The sequence below is a fragment of the Phalaenopsis equestris genome, unplaced genomic scaffold (genome assembly GCF_001263595.1).
Source record: "Phalaenopsis equestris unplaced genomic scaffold, ASM126359v1 Scaffold000567, whole genome shotgun sequence".
In the NCBI taxonomy this organism is placed as follows: Eukaryota; Viridiplantae; Streptophyta; class Magnoliopsida; order Asparagales; family Orchidaceae; genus Phalaenopsis; species Phalaenopsis equestris.
The window spans coordinates 297,428-310,193 of NW_018165007.1; the positions used below are offsets into that span (position 1 = coordinate 297,428).

A 12,766-nucleotide genomic window follows, 5' to 3' on the forward strand; every position below is an offset into this window, starting at 1 on the left:
AGTTCTCATTACTATTTTTCCTCATCAAATCTTTTCAGATTGGCAATTTAACTGCTGCCATCTGTCGTATTTTAGAAGAGGAACCATGCAAAAGAAAGGATTTTCTTATCTCTGTCCTCGAACTTCTTTATTCCGCTGCTTGTTTTCAGGTTTTTTTTATTCATCTTAACACAGCACTTTGATTGTAAAAGCAGAGAATGAGCTCTTCATGATCTTTTGTTGCCATCAATAAATTTTTTTAATTTAAAAATTTTCTTATCTTCTACTGTGGTTCTTTCGGATTGTTTGATTTGCATACTTTAGCTTTGAAATATTTATTCATCATGATCAGTATCACTTAGAACCTTAGAAGTTTTTATTGTAAGACATGTTTTGGTTTCTCTTTATTAATCTTTCATGACCTGAAGCGAGAGTTCGGAATTACTAAGGCAGGAATTGTCGGTCGAGTGGGATTTCATTTCATAAATGAAATGATTCAAAACTCAAAACTAAGGCAGGAATTGTCGGTCGAGTGGGAAAAAAATTATCTAATAGTTTCATTTCATAAATGAAATGATTCAAAACTCAAAAAAGCCATTTTATTTCATAAATTTTAATTTACAACAATTTGTGCATATGTTAAATTTTTACAATTGATAGGAAATAAGAACTAAAATGTAATATCTATCAGCTTGAGCTCTTCGTCTTTTGTATATATATTCTATAATATCCATCTATCATATAACAAGTTTTCTGTAAAATGTTTGCAACTGAAACGTCTCAGTAGACAAATTTTTTTTTAAATTATAAGAATTCTCATTTTTAAAATATTTTGGTTAAAATGTGGTAAACACTAAAAATTTTAAGCAGTAAAAATAAACAGTAAAGAGAACAATTTTCTGTTTATTTTCATTTATTTTTGTTACACGTTTTGTTATTGAGAGTCATTGTCTAAACATGTACTTTTAAAAAATATACTTTTACTTTTTCAAAACCGACCAAAAAGATAGGCTTTCTTTTCCAATTTTATTTCATTTTCTATTTCTATTTCTATTTTGTGCACGGGTACATCAATTTCTAGCTTGTACCATATGAGGGTGACTTCATATGCATGCATATATCATATTTTATTTATTTATTTATTTAATTTCTAAAAAAACATAAAATTTTACATTTTAATAGAAATATTAGAAATAGTTAAAAACATGTGTAATTGTTTTCATAAATAAACAAAATTGTTGTAAAATAAAAATATTTTTACACATGTACAGTTTTTGGTGAAATTAGTCTTTAGGTGCACCTATAATAATAAATTACACATAATTAACTTTTCCTTTTTTAATCTTTATTTCTTAATTTTTTTTCTATCTTTACTATTGTCATTTTCTATCATTTGTTATTTATCTAGTGAATTAACTAATTTTTGAATTATATATATGAATATGTAAAATAGTTACTTTTTTTTTTTTTTTTGAACTTTTTTTTTTTTAATTTTCTAATTAAATAATTTAATGATATTTCATTAAATTAGTTATCTAATTTCTTTACGCTTAAGTAATATAAAATTTTAACTTAGCTTAATATTAATTGATCTGGACAATTAACATTTAATTATTAAATTAAGTATTCGTATCTGAAATTCTATTTGTTCTTTTTGGATTGAAACATTCTCGCCCTAAACATATTTACAAAAATTAAGTCATTTTCAATGTAATGTTCCTGAAATTTAAATTTAATTGCTTAAAAAAATGTTTACCTTAAGTCTTAAACCCTTTATTGCCTTGCCCAAATTTTTGAAATTGAGTAGATAAGGCTTGATTGAACCTTAGGCTTGCGGGAAGGAATGCCACTTGCTTATGTCCTACGTTGGAGACTTTGGAGGCCTGGATCAAGTCTCTTGAGTACAGACAAATGGTGTGGCAGAGACGGATGCTATCGGATTGTAGAAATTTTGTGAGGGCTCGCACAAATCACTGACCTCCTTCCCTCTCTGTCATTAAGTTTGGGCATGAAAACTCATTTGCTTGGTTGAGTGCCTCATGTACGCATGAAAGAAATTTTTGCAAATGACAACCGATAGAGTCGTTCGATTTCTCCTACTCTTTCTTCTTTTTTCTCCTTTCTTTCTTGTTCTTCTACTTCTTCTTTCTTTCATCTTCTTTGTTTCTCTCTCTCTCTCTCTCCCCCCTCTTTGTCACCCACTCTTGCTTTTTCTCGCTTTCTCTGTCTTGTGCGGTGGATACGATTGATGAGATGAGGAATGATCCTCATATTAGATCTCCCACTAGCGGTAGGAGGCCTCCTTGATCAAAACCCGCTTCATAGGTGTTGTAACAATAAATTTTTTATATTTAAGTTGATTAAAATTTTAACAGTTGTTTAAGGTAAAAGAACATAATTCATACCTCAATTGAAAACATGTGGTTATCTTACTCTTATTATGAATTCCTTCTCAGAAGTAGCATTTTTTTCAGTTTCGTGCTTTCATAATGCCCGAACAAATCAAAGCTCTCTACTTCTGAGCCGCTTTACATCTTAATTTATGATTCTTTCTAGTTCTTCCATGAAGCTCATATCAGATTTAGTATCTATGGGTTCCGTGCTAAGCTTGCTAGCCCAAGTCTATAAGCAACTATCCTAATCTTCTGAGTTGATAAAAGATTTCAACCATAGGAGATTTTTCAAAATTAAGTTTTATAAAATATCTGAATAAAACTCAAATTATATATATATAAACCTGATCTTCTGCAAGCATGATAATGTTGATAGATTTCATGTATAATCATATGTCAATTCAAACTAATCTTTTTTAAGCAAGAAGTAAATTCGGCAGGGTTCAAATTAAGACTCAAATCCCTGATGATTTCTGAGTTGATTAAAAATTTCAACCAGATGGGTTAATTTTTAAATCAAGTTTTTAAAGTAACCAACCAAAACATTGAAGTTAAAGTAAATCACATAAATATTTAAAGCAAACTATATCCACCATGCACAACAGTTTGTCGGGAGTAATAAATTTTTTATTAACTTCAACTTACGAAGTGTGAATGTCACTTCAATTATATCAATATATTCACACTCAAATTAATCTTATGTCATTCAGAAAGTAGTCGAAGTTCTTTGTCTGCGTGTTTGGCAAAAGACTCCACATTGCGGCTACGACAAGTGCTCTTTGACCGAGTAGTTGCTGTCAAATGTCGTCATATATTACACTCACAACTGTAACCCGTATATTTCTTAATAGCTTTCTCCTTTTTAACTTGTGAATTATTAATGCACAATTGATTGACACAAAATCTTATGTCAGCTTAGGTCGACTTAAAATTGTCCTCTTAAACAAACATTCATCCCAAATCTACAAGAGCCCTTTGGATGACTCAACTCATGGTTTTTGACAAAGATTCTTCAGTCAGGTTGGGTCGACCACCTTCGTTGAAAAACGATCGAGGACCAGGACGATTTGAGACGATGTAAACAAGGGATCTCGATTGAGTCCGTCATCCATTCCCCACCTTCTTTAAGCTTAAAGTGATAAATTTTACAACTTAATTTCTAATTTTATTGCCACTATATGTTGATACAGTTAAATGATTAGCCTTAATCGGAAGTTTTCTTTTATTATCAGGAGGAGTAATTAACCACAAGGGCTTGTATCTATGAGAAACTTCGAACCTCAGGTCGAAAAATCATCGCAAAATGAGGGCGGAATATTTGGGTGGTGCGTTTTGTGCAATCCAATCTGCCTTAAATTTGACTCGACTGAGCTATCAACAATGACAAGAGTTCAGGGCATCGAATTTTTAGAGTCCACAATATTTGGCTTGTTTATATTAATTAAAAGGCTAAAGATTCAAATGAGTACTTAATTTTTCATATAAAATTAGACATTTGATTTGCACATAATTTTTGATATAAAATCAGTAAATAAGCTTAAAATTTAAATTATTATTTGTTTTTTATATAAAGTTATTAATAAAAGATCTTATGAATCTAAATAAATAAGTAATTGAATAGATTTAAAACTAGAATTTAACTAGTTATTATCAAGTAAATAAAATGATATATAAGTTATAAGTATTTTAATATGTATATATTGATATTAAGTTATAATATCTTACTTTTAAATATATTATTAATTTAGTTTTAATTAATCAAATTTTATTTAAATAATATATCATATAAATGTAGAACATTTAAAAAGTTACTTCTTGAACACCAAACGAGTCTGTTAATGAACATTAAGAAGAAATTTAGATTATGTTCAAATTTATTCATTTGAGCTCCGAGTTTTTTAAAAAATGTTCAAACTTGCTAATTTGAATAAACATGATCATGTATTAATCGAATTGAGTTCAAGTTGTTCATGACTACATTGGTTCATCTACAAACCTACTTACCCTTGCTTGAAAAAGTTGTATTTCACTTTTTAGCAGTTAAATGCTGGTATTGTTTATGTGATATGAAAGATTTGGGTGGTATAAATATAAAAAAAAATGAAGTTTAGGTTCTAGATATGTGGTTACATAGGAGTTGTGAGGTATGTATGTAAATGCTCTTTTTTTATAAATTAGGTAATGAAATATTTTTGTTTGTTGGTGAAAATGCTACAGAAACTGGCAATCACTAAGATTTATCCCTTGATAATGGAAAGAGTTGGCATACATTGGATTAAGGTAACTTAAAAGTCGAGAGAGTAATGTCTACTCAAAAACAAGGAGTAAACTCATGAGTGTTATTATTTTCAGTTGAAACTTATGCTAAAATAATCACCTTGAGAGACGTTGTAAAATGTTTTCAATTTATTTGCAATTACTTAAAAAAAAAACAATTTTTTGATGTTAAGGAATTTTTATTTCATTTGAATTCTCTTGTACGAAACAATTAATAAGTCATTTTCTTGCTAATATCCATTGGGGTTTTTCTTTTGCATGCTTAATATTTCATGAAATTTGGCATCATAAATTTTTAAGAATTTATTTAAGATGAGTGATCACGTTTTGACAAATAGAAATCGCAGTTTTGGAGATCAACTAGGATAAAATTTTGTGAGCATCTCTCTCTATCACCTTTCTGCTGTGTATTGTCAATCTTGGTCTTTTTTTCATTCTTATATGTATTTACTTTCACCATATTATTATGCTCATGAAGAATCTTAAATTTCAGCCATCTTTCTTTCTGCCCATAATTTCATCACATGTTGAAGAAGAAGGTTCGGACTTTAGGAACAAGTTTGTGCAGGCTCCTCTTGTGAACCAAATAAATTCTCGAAGGAAAAGTGCCATTGATTTAGTCCTTAAATATGTGGATAGATCTGAACTTCTTATTAGTAGGTACTTGAATCTACATACCCTCTTGAAAACAATAGTTTCCGTTTTGTTTTTCTTTCTTTTCTTGAAATTATTGTAATGTATCAGGATAAGATTGCCATTTTTTACTACAGTAAAAGTTCAACTTCTACGTTCATGATATTGCCTTTCTGTTTTTAGGTTCCTCTCTCTGTTATGGCGTGAGATTTTTCTGGCTATAAATTGTTTTGTGTGTTTTTATATTGGCTGAATAGTCGTGAATATATCTGACTTCTTATTATCAGGACCTTCTTCAGACAAGGTTTTCTTTCCTTTGTGTAAATAATTGTATTGTTTGAACAAATAATTGCTATTTTCTTCTTTGGCATGCTGATCAAAGTTCATCTTATGTAGGGACGCACTTGAGCTATTTTAAACCAAAATATTGAATCGAACTGAATTTATTTCATTTATTTTGTTCGATTTATGTAACTATGATTTGATTTTTTATTTCAAATTTAGAGGTTATTTGGATTATAGCTTAAATTGAAAAAACAGAAACGAATAAATCAAATTATATTGCGGTTCGGTTCTGTTCAGTTCTATATAGTATTTGGTTGTTTCAGTTCTGTCTGTTATTTGATTTGATTTAATTCTTTTAGTAAATCTGTCAACCAATCCAACCAAACTGATGGAACCGACTCCCTAATCTTTTGGAAGTTATAAAGATGAGAGATTAATGCTTGACATATTACTGATTTTAGGTTCCCATTTTTGTATCGGTTGTGAAATGAGTATTTTCTTAACTGTTTCTTTTTTTTTTTTTTTTTTTTTTTTTTTTTTTAAAGGTGCTTATACTCTTTTATGTTGGCTGGATAGTCGATTATTTGATCTTGTATTATTTACTCTTTTATGTTGGCTGGATAGTATTTTCTCGGCAGAATTTTTTTTCTTTTATTACTTTTTGGATTATCCCTGAAACACAATAAAACAGCGATTCTTCAACTTTTACAGTGATCCTCGTTTATTGATGAGCACTCTTAATTTCTTGAAATCATTATGGGATGGTGGTGTTCTGTATATGGATACATTAGAGAAGGTTAGAAAGTCTTCCAGTTTCTGGGAGCACTTATCTTCTATACTTGCAAGCGGACTTTCCTTCGATCACTGTTTAAAAGATCTGAGTGATGATGACATACAGCATGACAGATATAGGTAATATTCGAAAGATTGTTGTTCTCTTTTGGGATTAATTTTGTTTTTAAAAATATGTTTGTTTAGTTTTTATTTTTATATATTTTTTAACATGGTTTTAATAATTTAAAATTTTTTTGAACAATCTTAATTTAATCAAATATCCAAAATTTGTTATTTTTTAACATGGTTTTAATAATTTAAAAATTTTTTGAACAATCTTAATTTAATCAAATATCCAAAAACATTTTGTTTCAAATCAAAATAAAATAAGAACAAAAAATAAAAATTATAAAATAAAATGATAATGCTTGGCCCCATAATGTCCATTATTTATTTGTGTAGGTACGGTTGTCAAGGGATCGTCTTGGAAATCATGGCACGGGAACTCCTTTTGCTGGATAAGGAATATCAGAATGAGATTTATGGAACAGAAGCTTCAAGCAATAACTCAACAAAAATTGATAAAAATAGATTGATATTTGAAGCTTCACAATCTTCGGTGAAATTTCTACAAAATGGCGTCTTATCGAACTGGAATGAAGGTTCTGTAATGGATACCCTTGTGAAATCATATTCTTCAGGTGGATATGATACACAAATTGTTTCTCATGCCAAGGTGATTTATCATACACTTTATTTTTCATTATGGAATCTTCGACAAAATTTTTTATCGAATAGACTAAATATGTTGGGCTTATAAGGGGAATACCAAATGAATCAAAATAATGGATAAAACATATTTTCGATTATGATGTTATCGAATACAACCCTTAATGTTATTATTTTCTGTTAATGTCAACACTGCCCTCCACGTTGAAGCATATTTATAATTTTCTCTAGCTTCTTGTATAAATGAAGAATTGGTTGCAGACCTTAGCCTTTGAGAAATGTAATCGCCATTTATGTAGAGATGAAAATATGAGAAGTGATAGTTTTAAAGGAGATCGCAACATTGAGTATTAAATATTAAGCTATCTCAATATATTTTGTTTGCTCATAAAAATAAGATTAATGGTAATGTTAATGCCGTCACATATGTTGTAATTTAAATTCATAATTTAATTGATGAGAAAATTGTCATGAGCTTGCCTAGGTGTTTGAAGGCGAGAACAAACAATCAGTTTGAAATATTTGCTTAACTAACATTTATAACTTCAAATCATAAATGAAGCCAACTAGATCAAAAGTTTTAGTCATAAAATTTTAAAAGATAAGACCATTTTTATTTATATATTACGACAGATAGAAATGTGTGGAGGTGAAGAAGCAGCTACTATATTTTTTATTATTTTTTTTGTTTTTTAAGCATATTATTTTAGCTAGATAATGGCCTGAGTGCAACAAGAGCCTTTGTCAAGAGTTGTCTATGTAGAAAGGAAAAAAACAATAGCACAAATGAAGATATAAAGTATTCATTTAGTTTGTTTAGTTTGAAATCTTGTGAGAAGGTTGGGTGGTGATAGATGTTTTTTTTAATTATTTTCCTTTTGGCATAAAAAGATCGGAGACTCGACACTCTGTATACTCCATATAAAGTTAGTGATTTACAGTGACAAATAATTGTCGTTTTGTTCAAAAATGATATTAGGTTGATGCCTTTCGAAAATCGTGAAGCCTTCTACAGGTGCAGGTGACGTGAATTTCGATAATTGTATGTAGCGATGCGTGAATTATGGTATTCGTGTATCGTGAGTGTGCATGGAGGTCGCAATGAGTTTTCCTATGGTTTCTTATCCTACGGGTATTCGACTCAAGCTTCGTCACGCTGATTTTAATCGACTTAACTAAGCGTTGTGGATTTAGAACCAGCCATATGAGATTGTAATGAGTCAAGAAGTGGCTCGAATTTCTAGTTGGTGTGGGTCCCAGGCTAGTCCTCTAAGAAAATCCAACAAGAAGTCCCAAGTCTAGACCCCAGGCTCTAAGAAGAAGAAGAGACCTCATCAAAAAATGAGGTCAACAACTGCAAAAGTGATTCGAATTCGAGTGTGGCACAGATAAATCAGGCGGCCCACTAGTCTCTAGTGCCTCTCATGATTTGCAGGTTCTCTTGGCTTTACACTCAGCTTGATTTTCTGATCAATTGGAGAGATTGCAGATTTGCACCCCCGCATACATGTTTCTGTAAGGAGATCTAGTACTTGATTTCTCTGGAATAAATCCATCTCCTCAAGCCCACGGACCATTTCAATCCCAAGAAAGTATTTGAATTATCCCAGATCCTTTACCTTGAATTGATTCCCCTTCTTCGTTGGAAATGAGCAACCTCTGTCTCATCATCATCGGTGACACTTATGTCATCTACATATAGAGGAAGTATGGTAGTGTGACCTTCATATTGTCAAAAGAACACCGTGTGGTCAGCATCGATCTGCTGATATCCCATGACAGCCATCGTCATTCTAAATTTGTCAAACCAGGCTCGAGGATACTGCTTCATGCCATACAATGACTTCCTGGTTCTACATACCTTGCCCACTGTCTGGGATGCATTGAATCTTGTCGGTATCTCCATATATACCGCCTCCAGTAACTCTCGTGAAAAGATATTTTTCACATTAAGTTCGTGTAACCTCCATTCACTACCAGAGAAACCAGTGTCCTTGTCATGCTCATCTTTGCTACTGGTGCAAGGGTTTCGTCTTAGTCAATGCCATACATCTGACTGTACCTCTTGCCACTAGTCGAATTTTATACCTCTCCACCTTTCGTTCTAGAGTTTGCTTCACCGTGAAGATCCACTTGCTCCCAATTGTTCTACTTCCGCTGGTAGTGGCACTATCTCTCATATTTAGTTTTTTTCAAGAGCCCCAAGCTCTTCATGCATCGTAATTTTCTAATTGGGATCCTTCTTAGCAATCTGTCAACACTTGGGTATATAGACAGAGTTCAATGATGCAAGGAATGCTACATGCAAATGTGAGATGTTAGAATAAGAAAAAAAAGTTAACAATGTCAAGTTCCCACCCAAAAGGAACCATGAGGATGTTCTGCATTGCTGCGGGAGTTCCTCCTTAATGTTGGGTGGTTAGGACTAAACCGAGGAGGAACAATATCACCTCGGAGTTTTGAATTAAAGGTGGACGGTGTAGGTGTCTTAAGAGTTGTGGAAGACTGGCCAAGGTACTTGTTGACACTGCAGACTCTATTCCCTTAGTTTGCTTCTTTCTCCTCCGTGTATACACCCATAGCTTACCTTCAATACCGAATCCCATCACCTCTGGGTTCAATCTCCTTGATTTTTGTCTCCTCAGTTGATCCATCCCACATCTCATGATGGTATTGCTCCAACTTGCGCCACTCCATCACCACTACTACTCATTCTCTCTTGCCTCATATTTCCAATGTTTGTTGAGTCACCAAAGGGCGAATTCACTTTTAGAGTGTAGTATGATTCAAACTCTCTGAATGATTAATCCAACAGACTTCACCCTTTTGAGTAGCAGAATAACTCACAAATACACATTCCATAGCTATGGGATTCGACTTCCTTACAGATGGTCTGTTGTCTTTCACAAACCATACACATACAAATATCTTTAATCGAAAGATCTCACTATTGTCTTCTTTCAACTTCTAATAAGGAGACTTCCACTCCAATACTTTTAAGGGCATCCCTTTAATCAATTTAGCGACTGTCAATACTGCTTGCCCCCATAAGCATTGTGGGACATTCATTGCCATCATCATACTTCAAGCAACCTCTAGAAGATTTCGTTTCTTCCTCTCTGTTGCTTAATTCTGTGTTGGTGTGTATGAGCATGTAGTTTGGTGTTGTATCCCTTGAGCAGACAGATGGTCCCTAAATGTTTTGTTGACTTATTATGTCCCATTATCAGATCTCATTGTTTTCACAATTGCATCTTATTCGTTCTGAATTGCCTTGTGAAAATCTTTAAAGCAAGCAACCACTTCACTTTTATGTTTCATTAAGTATATTCAGGTAATACGAGAAAAAAAATCAATAAATGTAATAAAATATTGATAACCATTCATAGAACTCATATGACAGTCTCAATACATCAAAATATGATGTATCAAATCAAACACACCAGAGCTCTTATTCCCAGAACTGACATAAGATGAATTTAATCGACCAAGTAACCTAAGATTAGAATGTCCTATACATCTGTGATGTAGCAGCAACACATTCTCGACATTCCTCCTAGATTCTCCTTTTGTAGCACTTTCCATCATAGATGCCAGAGCTGCGTCCATCCCCTCTCAGTCCAAGTATCAGAGACCGCTATGTCACGTTCCAGTCCCAAGCGTCAAACCCATCGATTTCTCTTGGAAGGTCACCTGAGGAATATCAAAAGAAATAATATTTTTAACTAGAGAATAATGATACTAATGGATAAGAGGTTTATTGGAAAAAGAACATCGAAAACATTAGACGAAGTCATATGATTGATACATCTCACTGCACCATTTCCAACTACAGGTTGCGTTGTATTATCAGTATTTCGTATACTCTCTTGTACAATTAATGAGTATATGAAGAGGACTCTCTAGTAATACCTGTCACGTGACGAGAAACATCATAATCTATGATTCATTCTTGTGATTTTGTGGTGAAAATAAAGGCATGAACAAGTGTGCCACTAGTACCTTTGTTGAATCGAGAATAGTTAACAATGTTACCCCTTGTCGATGGATAACATTCTCAGCTCTATCTCGTGCTACTTTCTGCTTCATCTTCAACAACCCCAGACACTCATGATCCTCACTAGTGAAGATCAAACCTGTCTCCCCTCTTGCTCCCCTACAACCAGATTTGCCCGATAGCCCCCTCTTCCATCTTTTCGAGATTACTCAGATGACCAACTTTACCACAATTATAGCACTTGCGAGCCCCCCTGGATAGCTAAAATACATCAGCTCGCAGCAGTCAATGTTGTTTGTGCACCAAAAAGCCACTCGGCTCAAAGTGCAGCTTCATGCGATTTTCTCTTGTATCATCACAACAATGACCTCATCTAGTGTAGAAATAACTACATGGGCTAGGAGAATCAATCTTCTCTTATCAAAGGTCAAATTTAGAAGAGCCATAAATTTTGTAGTCCTCTTAGTTTAGAAGAGCCATAAATTTTGTAGTCCTCTTATGTACAAAGTTCTCTTCCTTCTTGCACATCGGATTGCTATAACTTTACATAGGTGAGAGGTGATCATAATTCTGCAACAACCGCTTCTGTTTTATGGAGTACTGCTTAGTCAATCTATCGCCCTGAACCACTGCTTCTATCTCAAGCTCGATCCGGAACACTCTCATGTGTTTGTCAGCTCCAGCACAGATCTTTTTCAACTGCGCCCAAGTGTTGTTAACCTTTTGAATGCCATCTACTGATGAAGCAATCGAAAGAATCATCGAGTTGAGTAACCAAGTGTAAAGCAAGACGTGTGGTCCTCCGTTCATCCGTTTCAAAATTGTCACTATTTGGCTTTACCCCTGTCAGTATCTTTCTAGTTTCTTCCCTACTAGAGCAGTCTCGATCCAATGCGACTAAGTTAGATACGTGGTCGGTCCATCGAGCTTCAAATTCATAGACGGGAGATCTAGCTTCACCTATGTCGGAGCATGTGCACAGGTATTGACTTTTGTCGAGACGCTAACTCTCTGCATGAGCTCGACCAAGACCATTAGAACTTTGGGAACCATCATCTCTAAAAGTTCCAATCCAATAGCTCTCGCACTATCTCTGGTATTGACTTTTGTCGAGACGCTAGCTCTCTGCATGAGCTCGACCAAAACCATTAGAACTTTGGGAACCTTCATCCCTAAAAGTTCCAATCCAATAGCTCTCGCACTATCTCCATCTTCTGACATTTTTAATCACAAGGATCAAACTCGCTTTGAGCCCCGAGCAAGATCGAACTAGGCCTACCTCCCTTTACCGCGAGCAATGACAGAATTTCTCTCCTACCTCGCTATTTGATGTTGAAGCCTACTCAGTTGGTTCTAACCGCGATTGCTTCGCCAAGGCAACCATCTCGTTCCTGCTCGTCGTGGTTGCTTTGCAATCCCTGCTCATCGCGGCTACTTTGTGATTGCAGCCTTAATCGTGACTGTATCAATAGAGTAACGCTGCAATCCCATCAGTGCCTTGCCAATTAGCTCGCAATCCCTTTGGTGCCTTCCCTGTTGCTTCTAATTGCGACAACATTGCTGCAATCAAGTTTTTCGCCTCAGTTTGCTCCAACCGTGACTGTATCACGATGCTTGAATCGCGACTTTATTGCAATCCTTCAGTGCCTTCCCAGTTACCTCCAGTCATCAATCGCGTTTTTTCCTTCCCGCGATCCAG

General features: G+C 33.8%; 1 protein-coding gene across 4 annotated transcripts in view; it reads left to right on the plus strand.

Annotated features, from left to right (window-relative positions):
* Positions 1–12,766, plus strand: part of LOC110029360 — a 136,968-nt gene that overhangs the window by 100,251 nt on the left and 23,951 nt on the right. For all 4 annotated transcript variants that reach the window (XM_020731613.1, XM_020731614.1, XM_020731615.1 and 1 more), the window contains 4 exons: positions 39–149; positions 5,143–5,309; positions 6,279–6,479; positions 6,804–7,077. In XM_020731613.1, coding sequence (XP_020587272.1) covers positions 39–149; positions 5,143–5,309; positions 6,279–6,479; positions 6,804–7,077 — 753 coding nt within the window. The remainder of the gene's footprint in view (positions 1–38; positions 150–5,142; positions 5,310–6,278; positions 6,480–6,803; positions 7,078–12,766) is intronic.